At 47.6% G+C, this 16360-nt stretch overlaps 1 protein-coding gene across 4 annotated transcripts in view; it reads left to right on the plus strand.

The window, feature by feature from the left end:
• Positions 1–536: 536 nt before the first annotated feature.
• CTHRC1 (collagen triple helix repeat containing 1) overlaps positions 537–16360 on the plus strand; it is a 56198-nt gene continuing 40374 nt past the window's right edge. The window contains exons 1-2 of one of the 4 annotated variants that reach the window (XM_056518627.1): positions 537–719; positions 5368–5430. Coding sequence is in view for 2 of the 4 variants with exons in the window: in XM_056518624.1 (XP_056374599.1) it covers positions 5305–5430 (126 nt within the window). In the remaining 2 variants the exon portion in view is untranslated. Of the gene's footprint in view, positions 720–3173; positions 3287–5176; positions 5431–16360 lie in introns of those variants that run through there. The other 3 variants (XM_056518626.1, XM_056518625.1, XM_056518624.1) reach the window with 3 other exon arrangements.

A 16360-nucleotide genomic window follows, 5' to 3' on the forward strand; every position in this document is an offset into this window, starting at 1 on the left:
CAGCATTACCAGTGACACAAGACGTAACTTCAGTGTTTTTCTATGGGAAAAATGTTGCAAATAACCTTTCAACAATTGAAAAATTCCAACCATATCTGCAAAGGAAGCCATATTGATTGTGACTCTGTTAGTCAGGGCTCCCAGATCACCTGACATGTGTTACATTAACGTGAAAGAAAGCAGTATAATACTATAATTTCCCAGCATGCAAATGTGTGGCCTCCATAGCAGGAGACTATCTCTTAAAGGGGGGGGGGATTGTCCTGATGACTCTTTGATGTCTAAAATCTGGAAAGCAGGTGTAGGAGAATGTTTCCAGTGTGAATTGCTGGAATCTTATGTGCATATCAGGATTCAATGCCTATTGATAATCTTAATAAGTATGGGGGAGATTTATCAAAACCTGTCCAGAGGAAAAGTTGCCCAGTTGCCCATAGCAACCAATCAGATCGCTTCTTTCATTTTGCAGAGGCCTTGTTAAAAATGAAAGAAGCGATCTGATTGGTTGCTATGGGCAACTGGTCAACTTTTCCTCTAGACAGGTTTTGAGAAATCTCCCCCATGTGTCAGTACTCACTGTTCTGTTCTGTTCTGTTGTGCGGATCTCATGTGGAGACTGGTATAGCTCGTGCTTATGGATATCCAGATCGGTGCACTAGCATATAAGCATAAAGTCCTATATCCATCACGTATGTAGAGAGGACGCGGCAGCTTAATGGGTAAGTATCCAAAATGTATACAGTGACCCCCCCCCCCCCCCTGACCTATGATGGCCCCAACATACGATCATTTCAACATACGATGGCCTCTCAGAGGCCATCGCATGTTGAAGGCAACATCAACATACGATGCTTTTGTATGTCGGGGCCATCGCATAAACGGCTATTCAGCAGCGCAGACTGCTTCAGCTGCCACCGGATAGCCGTTTACGGTGCCCCGTGCCCTTTGCTGATGATCACTTACCTGTCCTCGGGGCTCCGACGCGTCCTCTTCAGGATCCCCTGCATTGTCGGCGCTATCCATCGTCATCATCACGTCGCTGTGCACGCCGTCCCGTCATCCAATAGGAGCGGCGTGCGTAGCAACGTGATGGCGGCGACGGAGAGTGAGGATGCCGGGGAAGCAGAGGCCTTGCCGGAGCGTCGGGGACACCTCAGGGACACAGCGACAGCGATGGAGGGCGACATCCAGGGCAGTGGTGACGAGCGGTGACGGTGACGGAGGTGAGTATAACCTCCAATACCAGTGGTCTTCAAACTGCGGACCTCCAGATGTTGCAAAACTACAACTCCCAGCATGCCCGGACAGCCAACGGCTGTCGGGGCATGCTGGGTGTTGTAGTTTTGCAACATCTGGAGGTCCGCAGGTTGTAGACCACTGTCCTATACTTTACATTGCACGGATCCCTCAACATACGATGGTTTCAACAAACGATGGTCCATTTGGAACGGATTACCATCGTATGTTGAGGGACCACTGTATTCACTTAATAGAATCAATAGTAAACACCATTTACAAAAAACAGTCAAGCGGGGGAGAGACAGGACAAGAAGACTAGGAGACGTGCAGTTCAGACAGCCATTTTGTGCCCATAATGCACTTCTTAGGATCACTGATAGTGATCTAAAGTAGTGCAATTTGGGCACAAAAGATTTTACTTTTGAAATTTTTTTTTTTTTTTGTATATTTAAAAAAAAAATTTTTTTTTTTTTTTTTTTAAGAAAACATTTTCTTTTTTACGGAGTGTGTTGTGCTTTAGTACATATGGGAGTTTGCAGTAGTACATATAAGTTTGTGATGAAAGGCAGATGATCATGGGATGTACTGTAAAGTATACAACTTACAACTCTGCACAGGCTGAGAACAGATGTTATAAAGCAAAGACAGGATATTGAAACGGATATCATAGAGGAATTATGTTTATTCAAAGACACAAGAAAAATAGGCATACTTTATAAATAATAGTTTAAAGAGGATATCCAAGATAAGAACACAGGGTGGGTTTTCTTTTCAGAAACAACTGACCATCATTTTTGCTCTAGAACCCACATAATAATACCACACAGTGCCCAATGTGATTGTACTCCACCATTTTCAAGAACAGGAAACAGTCCCTAATCCCCCCCCCCCCCCCCACTATATGCCTGTCGACTGCTCCTAAAACATTCAGCATGACCAGGGAATAGCCTAGAAGCTGCGCGCGCGAGATTATTACTGCTAGCCAATGGTATGTGAGTTCTCTCTGGAGAAGGAACATGATCTGCCATACTATTTGCAGCAGCAGTGCAAGATGCTGCAGTTATGTTCAGGGGAACAAAGCGACACTGTGTGGTGACCCGGTACAGAACATGTTACTCTGCCTGTCCTCTCAGGTAGATGTTGCCTCCGGTGTCTGTTTCGGCCCATAGCTCCCTGGCGTTAAGCAATTCTGTGGATGTTACGGGAAGTACCCCAAGTCTGTGTTAGTTGTCTCCCAAGTCAGTCCAAAGCCAGTTAAGCCAAGTTAGGTTGTCACAGCTGCACCACAACAACAAGTCCCTCTGATTTATAAGTGACATCCTATGCACCGTTACCACAATTATTGCACTAAGAATGTTTGCTGCTAAAGTGCATGGACTGTAACATATGCCTGCAAAGACTTTTAAGTTAAAGTTTCCATAACCCTGAATCTATGATATTTATTGCTCCAGCGCTTGACCCAGAAAGCTTCAATCTTGAATTTTGGAGGTTAACACTACCCAGGCGTCACAAACTCTATTTCAGTCACAACACCCTGTCAATTCACTACACGTGCCACCCTGTTAGCCACCACAACAGAAGTACCCTTCCTGTCCGCTACTAACAGTACAGCGGTGCATATACAGGTGTGGAATCTGTTATTCTGTATACCTGCCCATCCTGTGTGGCAGCTTCTATCCCAGTGTCCCCCTGGGCCCACATGCCTCCTAAGGACTATAAAATCTCAGGTTATGTGTTGGTTAATCTTTTTAGGCGTTTGCCACTTTAAATAATGTTCTTTGGTAACCCTGATGTGAAGGGGAGTATGCAAGGTGAACAGGTGGCTTACCAGAGACCAATGGGAACTCTCTAAACTGTCCCCCTTGTATAGTGAGGTCAGGGTTCAGCTCACACTCTCTCTCTCTCTCTCTGGTAGCTGAAGTACAGTGGAGTGAAGAGCTGAGGAGTTTGTCTGTGTGATCCAGAAGGAGGCCTGAGGCCTAGTCCTGCAACCATGCTGCTACTGCAAGTTAATCCCTGCCCCTGTAGTGAAAGTAAAAGCTGCAAGGTAGGACCTGAACCAGTGGGGATTCTAGTCCAATCCAGTCCAAGCAAGTCAGTCAAGTCTGTTAACATACGTGCCTGCCTCAGTCAAGTCAATTACAACTATAAGTCTCAACAAGCTGATAAGCCTCCTGAAGTTCACCCTGTATCTCCCTGGTGTTGAACTGAGCTTTATAGACTGTAACACGTTGTCTGCCTCAGTAAGGAGCCATTGTTCCGTAACCTTAGTCGGAGTGATTATTTGCCCTGTGCCTGGTCCAGGAATAATCGTCTATAATCGGGTTGTGAGATAGGTAAACCACGCCCTGGCGTCACAATTACAAAGGGTTAATAACATCTGCCCTTCCATACCCATCACCACACAGGAAGAAATAGACTTTGAAGTTGTTGCACTCACATGAGTGCTGCAGCCCATTCAAACAGCTAAGCTGATCCATGGGGTGCTGGGAGATTGGTATGTTCAGATCTCCGCAGCAAATACCGGGTTCAGTGCCACCTGAACCAGCCCCGCCGGCACATGCAAGCGCCCACAGGTCAGCCCACCACAAGGGCCCTGTGAGGGGTATTTCTTTGCATCAAATGTTGGTGTGTATTTTTTTTATAATAAATTCATTCATTTTTGATATTTTAGGCACAGTCTCAGCCTACTGTCCTTGAGGTGTAGGCTGCTCTTAGGCTGTTTTCCAGTGGAGTACCCCTTTAACATATCTTAGTGGGTTATCTTTATCATGGGAGGTCTCATGGGATATTTTGACGCATTTAGACTGCAGCTTTTATTATTTTAAATGGGTTGAATGTTCGGTTTTCTCTCCTTTTAATCGTCATAAAATAGTTGATGGGTACAGATAGCTCCCCTAAATATTATGAAGGGCCGTTTTTACATATGCATGATGTACCGTATTTTTCGCCGTATAAGACGCACTTTTTCTTCCCCAAAACTGGGGGGGAAAAGTTGGTGCGTCTTATACGGCAAAAACACATTAAAACCTGTCCTATCGCGGCCGGTACCCGCGGCTAATACAGGACATCACCGATCGCGGTGATGCCCTGTATTAACCCTTCAGATGCAGCGATCAAAGTTGACCGCCGCGTCTGAAGCGAGAGTGACACTAACCCGGCTGTTCAGTCGGGCTGTTCGGGACTGCCGCAGTGAAATCGCGGCGTGCCGAACAGCTTGCAGGACACAGGGAGGGACCTTACCTGCTTCCTCAGTGTCTGCTCCGTGCCGGGATCCCCTGCATCCGTGCCGGGATCCCCTGCATCGTCATCACGTCGTCCCCTTCGTCGTCATCACGTCGTCGCGCACGCCGTCCCATCATCCAATAGGAGCGGCGTGTGTAGCGGCGTGCATAGTGGCGTGAGTAGCGACGTGCGTAGCGACGTGATGGCGGCGACGGAGAGCAAGGATACCCGGCAGCAGAGACGTTCCGGAGCGATGGGACACCCCGGGGACGCGGTGACAGTGATGGAGGGTGTCGACATCCAGGGCAGCGGTGAAGGGTCCGGAGCAGCAGGGACACGTGAGTATTACCTCCTATACCAGTGGTCTTCAACCTGCGGACCTCCAGATGTTGCAAAACTACAACTCCTGGCATGCTTGCTGGGAGTTGTAGTTTTGCAACATCTGGAGGTCCACAGGTTGAAGGTTCAGAATCTTTTCTTTCTAGATTTTCACCCTTTTAAAATTGGGTGCGTCTTATATGCCGGAGCATCTTATATCGCTTTGAAGCTACTCTTCAGCATAAACTTTTAGATTTTTTTTTGTGGGGGCCAATGCTCCCAATGACAATAAAAGGTTTGTTGGTCCTCAGCTCTTGCACGTGTTCTCTGTGGTGAGGAGTTGAGAATTCCTCTATCCCCCTGGGGTTGGCGGCCATAGATGTAATAAGACACAGTCCTTCAGTAGGCGCAGACAGTGTGTGATTCAGCTGCAGACCTCACTACCTCCATTCACTGCAGCACAGCTAGTATCCTGCGCCTGAGCCTGCAAACTTCCTTCTCTTCTCTCCATCTTCTTCTAAGATGTTTTTTCTTTGGGTTTCTCTTCTGCTGATGTCGTGTCATCTTCTCCCTTCGGAATCTGAGCCTGAAAACCAAAGGGTGAAGCAGAGAGCGTTGCGACAGAAGGACCTGGAGATCATAGATAGAGTAAGTTCAACTTTCTTATATATCCCCATCAACCATCCATCCTATCCTAAATGTATTTCAGTCTTTCCATATAGAATATCTTTAGATGGTCATTTTTGAAGATGTTGATAACTTCTACGGCCTTCGGCCGTAGAAGTTATCAACGTCTTCAAAAATGCATACGAGAGAACAATGTCCACAATGCATCTTTATTTCTTCACAACAGAATGTCTAGTATAATGCGGCCTTGCATGCTTCATACACATTAGGTATGTATAGGGATACGTGGGTGGAGGACGTGTCCTAAGTAAATGCAGATGTGGTTATCATCCTACTCCTTCACGGTGCATAGTAAGTTTCTGGCTACTCAACAACTTCTATGCATTTGCTGATCCTCTTCCCCCACTATTAGTAGTCACTTCCATGAAATAAAAGGATTGGACCTTCTAGAGTTCCCTGAGACTGGAACATATCAACCTTCACAGGGGCTTTACCATTAACCCCTTTACTAACCTAAACTACTTAAATTGGCCCTCTTATTAAAACTCATTTTTGCTATTGCACTCCTTATGGTAAATTAAAAAAAAAATTCTAATGTTCTTTAAGTTTTCTATGTTTTATTTGTGTTTAAAAAAGATGCCACCAGGTGTCTCCCTACTTGTCAAGAGCACATTTCCCCCCATCTCTTGCACAAACTTTGGACTCCTGCTGGCCTGGCAGAAGTACAAATGAAGGAAATGCAGTCTGGAGTGCTGAGGGGGGTGTGAGCAGCCTTAGCCAATCATAGCTCATCTCATACTGAACTGCTCTGGGATGTGTGTAGCAGGGTGAGGGAGGAAGTTCTCCCCTGTATGGCTTCAGATGATGTCCCGTCTGCTGGGTAACGCCCCTTCCCAGTCTGTGAATCTGACTGAGATTGAACAAAAAATACAGAGCAATATCAAGGTAGAAAAAAAAAAAAAGACAGGGGGTGGTTTATCATGATGGGTGCAGTGAACTGGGAGGATTACAAAATTTAACAAGATCATGAGAGGTACACTTTAAAGGGTAACTTTTATCAAAAAAAGCTTTTGATATATTATGGATTAATGTATGCAGAATAACTTTCCAATTGCATGTTACATAAAAATATTTGAAAAAATGACCACTAGAGGTCTCCCTACCAGTCCTTTTTTTTATAGATTTCAGACTCAAGCTGGAGTCCTAAATCTCAGACTGCAGCCGGGACACAGACAAGCTCAGCACTGCTCCCTGCCTGTCAATCAGACAGGCAGGAGCCAGCACTGTGCTCATAGCACAGCAGGGCATACTCCTGACTCTGCCTTACTGCATGCCCTCATTCATTTTACTGAGATCCAATCTTTCTTCTCTCTGCACATGCAGTTGTAAACAGAGGAGAAGATTCAGAGCTGCCAACTGAGCTTGTCCGTGTCCCAGCTGCAGTCTGAGATTTAGGACTCCAGCATGAGTCTGAAATCTATAAAAAGGACTGGTAGGTCATTTTTTCAAAGTGGAAAATAAAATAGAAAGAAGCATATTTTTTAATAACATGCAATTGGAAAGTTATTCTGCATACATTAATCTACAATATATCAAAAGTTTATTTGATGAAAGGTACCCTTTAAGTATTTATAGGGGATTCAGAGGTTACAATGGCACGAGGACTGTAGAAACCCAAAGATCTCAATCAAAAAAAAAACATTATTATAAACGATACTTTGTAAATGGGCGTCCCTGTTAACAATTTTGTATTGCGGCCAAGGGGCTTCAAGCTCCCCCACTGCTGTAGACCAGCAAACCTTTTACGACGTACCTCTACAATAAGCAATGTATAGGAGTATTGTGTGGGGAATTTATGGTAGCATTAAGCTGGCACTGGAGTATGGTGTTCTTGGTTGACTACCATATACAGTAATTATTCAGGTGTAGTATGGTGGGGTTGTTTAGGCACTCTTGTATGGAGGTATTGTGTAGGTACTACTGTATGGGGTATGTGCAGAACGTTTCGCCACATATCTGAATCATACTGCACTATAACAACTCATGTTATGAACAAGCATTAACACATGGATGTAAAAGGGCACCTTCCTGTGTACAGTATTCTAATTATTGTAAAAAAAAAAAAAATGGAGGTAATCTTTTTGATTGTTCATTGAGTTTTAGTATCTGGTAGTTTATGTATTGATGTATGGAAGATGGAAAGAGGTCATAACTTTAGGAGTTGTTAAATAGAAAAGTGATTATAAGGCTATCACACTTGATGACTATGGAAGAAGATAATGGTGGTTGTCTGAATTACTAGTAGAAAAAGCGTAGGAAGCTTACATGGACACAGTCTGGGGCAAAGTAAAAATATATTAGGGGTACTTGACTGGAAAATTGGTGCCAGAAAGTTAAACAGATTTGTAAATTACTTCTATTTAAAAATCTTAATCCTTCCAGTACTTATCAGCTGCTGTATGCTGCAGAGGAAGTTCTTTTCTTTTTTAATTTGAATTTATTTTCTCTCTGACCACAGTGCTCTCTGCTGACACTCTTTTTATTAGAAAAATACAAAACTTATCAAATACAAAACACAAAGCAAGCTTAACCAGCTATAACATAAATAAGAAATACTCTAGAACCAAAAACAAAACCTCAAACAAAACCCTGCCTAACCGGCCAGCCCAGCTTTACTAAGATACTAAAATACTAAGATATTAAAATATACCCAAAATATCTAAATCAAACACTCACACGCTTACCGAAAATGAACATAAGAAAAATAAATAAATAAATAAAATAGCACAACTTGGCTTGTCAAAATATAAACATAAAAGTTATCATTACCCGACTATAACTCAAAACCATCCATACTTGGGAACACGCAACAAGAAAACTAAACAGAAACCTCAAAAAAAAAAAAAAAAAAAATTATTATGTTTTTTTACTTTTTTTTTTATTTATATATTTTTTTTACTTATTTTTTTACATTATTTATATTTTTTTTATCTTTTTATATATATACATATATATATATATATATATATATATATACATATATATATATATATATACACACACACACACACATTTTTTTTATAAACAAAAAAAACAAAAAATAAAAAATAGCAATAATAATAATAATCAAAATAATCATATCACACATACATTCACTTACAAAATGTCCAAATTAACTGGATCCTCTATCCGGGACTAATGAAAATACCAAAGAAAACATAAAACAGACCAAATAACTGAAATAAACAAAATAAATCACATATCAACACAACAACTGGTCCGGCTACCATAACGCTATAACATGAAACAATATGAAACAATATAGATATAACAATATATACGTACAAAATTACTAAATATACTATATAAATAAAATATAATATAAACAAAATATATGCACTACAGAAAACACCTACAAGATCAATAGAAAACCCTAGGAAAAACCCTACACTAAAACTGTACCCTCACCCATACCACCCCTCCTGTACATGGGTCAGAGTCCATACCGTTCTTACAGTTCACAAAGTCCAGTCCTTAACTGACCCATGTCAGGTCCCCCAAAGATGAACACCACCACCCACAAGCACACCCTCCCCACCTAGCACTCCTCCCAACCAACTTATACACAAACTTATACACACTGAACCACAAACCACTTTAGGCCCAAGTTTGGTCGCCTGTAAGCCCTTCATACCATATCAGCTTAAAAACAAAACAAAAAGCTAGCGTGCACATGCATCAGCCCACCACCAGGGAGAAGGATGGCAGACTTGATACATTCAAAATAATTTTACACTCTTTCCCTAACTCCCCCTACAATTCTCCCTAATCCTATCCCTCCATTCAAACTAACCCTGTTCTCATCCTATCTCTATCCCTATAACACTGTCCCTAACCAAAATAAAGGTACTCTACCTAAAAGGTCTAGTACCTAGGGCACATCAAAAGAAAACCCTCTCCATAGGAGAGAAGCCCTACTGGTACCAAGACTGCCATACTCCAAAGACCTGATCTTCCCGAGGTCACCAGTGATGTTCCTACAGACCTCCACCTCGGAGAGGATTTTCTGTTGGGTCGACACTAAACACCGTGCATTCCACGTGTAGTACCTAACCACTAAACTAACTAAGAATAAAGTGCCCCGATCTCGGCCACCCAGGTTCCTGAATGCCCCATAAGCCCACTCCTGATAGGTAAGGCCGGCAAGTTGACTCCAGCCGATGGAAGCGCCCACCCTGTTGTAAACCCCTATATTAAAGGGACAATGAAGCAGGAAATGGTCCATGCTTTCCAGCGTGTCCCCGCACTCTTCTCGGGGACATCCCCGGTCATCAGAGTTCCTACACTTCAAATTGTCCCTCACATATAGCTTCCCCTGAAAGCAGCGCCAGGCCAAGTCCCAAAACTTCTGGGGGATCCTTTTCATGTTTAAAAGGTACAACCCCACCCTCAGATCCCGACCTGGGCAGTCCCTGAGCGCCAGAGGCTTCTGGAAGTGGGTCAACAGAACCCGTTTGTCAAGGAACTGCCTTGACTGGGTCCTGATCTCCCACACTCCCAGACCCCACCGACGTATCACCTTCAGAGTCGGGGTACCGTAAGCCGGAAGATGCCCATGGGCCGTACGGAGGTCCTTCACTTGCCCTCCTGTCTCCCATTCCTGGAAGAAAGGCCGAAACCATTCCCTGCAGGAGAGTACCCACGGAGAAGCCCTCTCTGACCAGAGGTTTGAGATGTTAGCTTTCAAGAAGGTGTTGGTTAAGAACACCACAGGGTTTACCATAGATAAACCCCCTAGTCTCCTCGTGCGGTACGTAACCTCCCTCTTGACTAGGTTCATCCTGTTTCCCCATAACAGTTGGAAAAACAGGCTGTAGATCCTAGTGTGGTAAGCCTCTGGCAAGATACATACGCTGCCCAGATAGATAAACAAGGGGAGCAGGTACGATTTGATCAGGTGTACTCTTTCCCTGAGGGTCATAGACCAACTCTTCCATTGGTCCACCTTCTGAGCGGCATCCTGGAGCTTACCATCCCAGTTTTTGGTGGGATAATCATCCTTGCCGAATATGATGCCCAAAACTTTTGCTGACTCTTGGGGCCCTGGAAGGGTGTCCGGGAGATCAAACGTGGGATCTCCCCCTCCCAGCCAGAGACTCTCACACTTATCCCGGTTGATCTTAGACCCGGATGCCTCCGAGTAGCGGTCCACTTCCGACATCACCACATCGACCTCCTCTCGCGAGGACACGAAAATGGTGACATAGTCAGCGTACGCCACCACTCTCTGGGCGACATCCAGCTCCGCCAGACTCATCCCGACTCCCGCCAACGGCCCACAATCTACCCTCCGGACGAAGGGATCGATTGCGAACACATATAAAAGCGGGCTCAAAGGACAACCCTGACGGACTCCGGACCCCACCTCAAAAGAGCGGCCAGACCAACCGTTCACCAGTGGGAAACTCTCTGCCCCTGCATACAAGATCTTAAGCCAATTAACAAAAGGACTCGGTAAGCCATATCTCAGGAGGACGGACCAGAGGTACTCGTGGTTCACCCGATCAAACGCTTTGGCCTGATCCAGGGACAGCAAGTACCCCTTCCAGAAACCCGCACTACTCCGCTCCACTGCCTCCCTGACACTAAGGACCGCACTTAAGGTGCTTCGGCCTGGAACAGAGCAGTGCTGGGCCCGCGAAAGGAGCCGGGGTGCAAACTTCACCAGCCAGAAGCTTCCTGTCCGTATTGAGAAGAGCTATGGGCCTCCAATTCTCAATACGGCTGGGATCTTTACCCTTTGACAAAAGAATCAGGGCTGACCTCCTCAATGACTTCGGCAGAGTGCCCGAGGAGAGACACTCATTGAATACCTCAGTCAAGAGGGGAGCTAAAGACTCCTTAAAGGTCCTGTACCACTCGGATGTTAAGCCATCCGGACCTGGCGACTTCTTAGGGGCAAGCCCCTCGATCGCCAGTCTCACTTCCTCTTCCCTGATTTCTTCTGCCAAAACATCAAGAGAGGGGTCTACCCCTGGCTCAGGAATGGTTTCAGTCAGGAAAACCGACATCTTGTCTCGATCTAGATCCTTCCTCCCCAAGAGGTGCGAGTAGAAGGATCTGACGACCTCCAAGATCCCTGATCTGGACCGATTCAGAGATCCTGTACTATCAATCAGTCCTGAAATGACTTTACTACTAACTGACATCTTACAGTTTCTGTAAGGGTCGGGCGAGCGGTACCTCCCGTAATCCCTCTCAAAAACCAAAGATGCGTGCCTATCATACTGACACCCCATCAGCAAGGATTTCACTCTGGAGATATCCTCTCGGCTACCTCCAGTGGAGACGAGAAGCTCGAGTTTCCTCCTCAGTCCCTGATACAGGCGATACCTGTTCAGGGACCTGAGGCTCGAGAGCTGGTGGAAGAACCCCGCAACCCGCTTCTTGAATATCTCCCACCACTCTGACTTACTACTACATAGGCCCAGTAAAGGTACCTGACTCTGAAGAAAATCCTCAAAGGACTGTCTTACCTCCACTTCCTCCAGGAGGGACGAATTCAGCTTCCAGTAACCTTTACCCATCCGGGGGGTCTCTGAAACATTCAGGGAAAACAAAATCATACAGTGATCGGAGAACTCCACCTCAACCACGGACACTGCGGAAGAGACGGCTTCCTCCTTTAAATAAAACCTATCTATTCTAGACCTGCGACTACCTTGATGATAGGTGAAACCCGCGTGGCCCGAGGGGTTCCGGATGTGGGCATCCTCTAGGCGAGCTTCTCTAGCTATGCTAATCAGTGCCACACTATCACAAGTCAGCGGACCATTGGAGCCTCTCCTATCTTGGGACCTCGTGACATTATTGAAGTCCCCTCCAAAGATCACCTGCCGACTCGTAAAAAGAAAGGGCTTAATCCTCATAAAGAGATCTTTACGGCCCCGCTTAGTTTGCGGGGCATAGATGTTAATGAGCCGGAGCTCCTGCCCCTTCATGAGGACATCTAGGATCAGGCACCTCCCCATTTCTAATTCAATAACCCGTCGGCATTCAACAGGAGCGGTAAAAAGGACCGCCACCCCACTATACGGCTCAGCCGCAAGAGACCAGTGGGAGGGACCGCGCCTCCACTCTCTCCTGGCTTTTACCAGGGAGGCTAGATCTGACAACCTGGTCTCCTGTAAAAAGAAAATGTCGGCTTCAACGCGGCCGAGAAAATCAAAGGCTGCAAATCTAGCCGTATCAGATTTTATGCTGGCACAATTAATAGATGCCAGCGTCAATGGGGTGAGTGCCGCCATACAGGGTGATTGAGTTAGACGGCCTTCTATCCCTTACACCTTCTTCCTCTCCTTTCCCCCACCCCCATCTGAGTCAGAGGAAGACCCCTTACCCCTTTTAAGGCTGTGGGATAAATCCATCCCAGGATCTTTACCTTTGGAATCCAGAGTTGCCTTTCCCCTTGAGGAACCCACCTCAGGGGTGGAAGGCTCGGCGCCCCCTTGAGGCTGCACCACTTCCCGCCCCTCTTCCTCCCCCTCAAGAGGAGGAGGCGAGATAGTATCCCCGAGGGCCTCATACCGATTCGAGAGGACGATCAGAGGGTCGGAGACTGGGATGTTCCTTTTCAGGTCTGGGGCTGTAACAGAAGAGAGGAACAGAACCTCCTTACTTTTTCCCCTTTTCCTCCTCCTCTTCTTTTTACGGTCACCATTTAGTTTCTGCCCTCCCTCCTCCTCCTCATCCACTGTTTCGTATTGGGAAGAACTGGAGGAGAGGGCAATCTCACCCTCCTCTCTGCGAATTCTCCCGACCTCCTCATCCAACTCAGTCTCACCCAAAACCTCAGATTGCTGACCAACTGAGCCCGTGCCTGGAGAGGGACCCAGAGCTACCCCTGGCACCTGGGAAATCTCCTGGACCCTCTCCAACCTGCGCTTCTCCTCTCGCCTCAGCTTAGAGGGGGTCTTGTGCTTCTCCCTCACTGGTTTTGGTGCCCCTTCTCCATGGCTGGTCCCCTCCCCCACTGAGGCAACCGACAGGCTCTCCCCAGCAGGAGTGGTCGCAGCATAGGAAAAGGAGCGCGGACACCGGCTGAAAGGGTGACCTAAGTCACCACACAAGTTACACCTAATCTGCCCACAGGTGGCTGCCAGGTGACCCACCCCACAGCAGAGGGCGCATATCTGCTGAGTGCAGTTTGCACTAAAATGGTTGGGGTCACCACACCTGTGACACAGCTTCGGCTGCCCTTGGTAGAAGACCTGAATCCTGTCGCGTCCAAGGAAGGTGGCCGAAGGGATGTGGGTGACTGTGTTCCCTGAACGCCTGAGACGGACGGAAAACGTCCAGGCCCCAGACCAGATCCCGTGTTCATCAAAATTCTTTCGGGGGACGTCCGTCACCTCCCCGTACCTGCCCAGCCAGGTCATGAAAGTGACTCATTACGGGTTAATACGGTCACCTTCTTCAGCATGCTTTGGCGGGATACCGCTTTTACAGCAAAATCACGCCATCCGGGCTCGTTCTTCATCAGCTCATAATTAGACCAGAAAAGATCAAGTCCCTCTGGCCTAACAAAGCTGACGTCAAACTCGGAGGAGCCGAAGGGGTGAATCAGGGCAAAGATGTCCCTAGCCCTGAAACCCATCTGGAGCAGAAGCTCCACCACCTTGCCCCTTTGGGGGCACGCATCATTGCCAGTCCACACCAAACGGGCCACATTCCTGCGGCCAGCCTCCTGCCCGGGTGTATGGAGGGACCATACGATCTCCCCATCTTTTTCTCGGAATGCTCCAAGACCATGTCTCTCCACCCAAAAAGACAGGTCCACCTCCTTTCCCTCTACCTGGAGCGTCCTCTCTCCTAAGCGCCTCCAGGAGGCGCCGCTGCAAGTGACCATTTCCAGATTCCAAAGGTAAAGAACTCCCTGAACCTCCCGAACCCCCAGCCGCCACACTTGCATAACTCCTGGCGACTGGGGGGGCAGCCGGACCAGACCCCGACACACCAGAGCCACCAGCACTTACACCACAATCATTCCTCCCATCCATGACACTCCTCCTATTCATACCACTACCATTCCTCTCATCCACAGCACTACCACTCCTCCCATCTGCACCACTACCACTCCTCCCATTCACACCACTACTCCTCTCATCCACAGCACTTCCATTCCTCCCATTCACAGCACTACCACTCCTCCCATTCACACCACTACTCCTCTCATCCACAGCACTTCCACTCCTCCCATTCACAGCACTACCACTCCTCCCATTCACTCCACTACTCCTCTCATCCACAGCACTTCCACTCCTCCCATTCACAGTACTACCACTCCTCTCATCCACACAGGTATTACTAAACCCTTTCAGTGCAGTAACTTTTTCACTCTTACTTTTGGCTGAGCTGGCCGGGATAGACTGTAATGTTGCTGGTGCCGATGTCACTAACTCTGCCTCTGGCATCACATCTCTGCCACTGATGTCACTAGTTCCATCTCCTGACGTCACTTCCATGAGCAGGGCCGCCCCTCCTCCTTCACCATGTGACGTGTAGGAAATCCCCTCCCTCATAGGGGAAGTTTCCATTATGTCAGCACTTGCACTGAATGACCGCATGGACTGTCCAGCTGATGCCCGGACACTCCCCCCCCCTCACAGGGGAGTGCCCTGCAGCACCAGCAATGCCCAGGGGACCGCCCCCCACTTCAAGCCTGTCCTGCCCTTCCCTACCGACAGGACAGTAGGGCTTCTCAGCATCTCCCTCCGCCATCTTGGATTTCACACTGTACCCCCCGTGCTGGCCCCGCTCCACCTCAGAAGTGGGGTCTTGCAGAGTGGGGGGCCCAGCAGCCTGTACCGACTTCTCAGCCGGCCCAGACTGCTGGAAAGGACTAAATACAAAACGGGTGACTTCTCCCACTTTCCTCTTCTTTTTGCTCCTCTGCCCTTTCTTCTTCCCTCCTTCAGGGCCCAGATCATCACCAAAAGAAAAGTTCTGGAAATGAGTGGGGGATTCCTGCAGGATGATGGCCCGGAGCACCCCGCCATCACTGTCCTCCTCATCAGCAGATGACACAGGTAAGGCCACCATTTGAGCAGCAGCAAGGTGGTCTTCACTGAGGGGGGGGCTAGGGGTGACACAGACAGCAGGGGCCCCACCATCCAGCACCACACTCTCCACCCTCCCCTCAGCCTCTCCGACAATCTCTGACTGTTCCACCTCCTCCTCCTCACCGCCACTACTCTCCCCATCATCCACCACCTCCTTACCTGGGGATTTCATGGCGGTGAATCTGTCCTTGTTTAGCAATTTTTCACGGAAAAGTCCACAGCCTTCCAAAAGGACCTTTCTCCTTTCTTCCAACGCCTTAATCTCTGTTTTCCGGGCTTGTATTCTCACCCTCAGCTCGGGTCGTTTTTTCTTGGGACCCCTGTCAGCCAGGTTTTGGGCCAGGCGCAAATCCTCCCTGGCTGCCTTTAGTTCTTTCCCACAGCGGTCGTACTCTGTAAACCGAGCCGTCATCCTGGAGCAATATATTTCCGTGGACTCTTTCGGGTCTCGGTTGCCCCACATCTCAACATTCTGCAGGCTTTTCTTGGCCTTCCTGCCACTAGTGGCCTTTCCACTACTCGCCGTTGCCTGGGGAGCAGGGACCACATTACTGCGGTCCCTGCTAGATTTTCTCACACAGGCCGGAAGACTGGCTGTAGTTGGCTTCTCTCCACCCCCCGCCAGCCTGGAACGGGAAGTGGAGCCCCGAGATTCCCGGGGCTCCATGCAGTGAGGCTCTCCCCAGGAGTCTGCCACCCTCCTGGGAAAAGCTGTTAGAACACCTGCCTCTGTAGTCTGCTTGGAAGTCCTGGAGAGCTCAAACAGGGACACACCCGCACGCTTCTCACACTGAACTGGTGTGTTTCACAGGAAGTGCTCTCTGCTCACA

Source organism: Hyla sarda, chromosome 5 (genome assembly GCF_029499605.1).
Source record: "Hyla sarda isolate aHylSar1 chromosome 5, aHylSar1.hap1, whole genome shotgun sequence".
NCBI lineage: Eukaryota > Metazoa > Chordata > Amphibia > Anura > Hylidae > Hyla > Hyla sarda.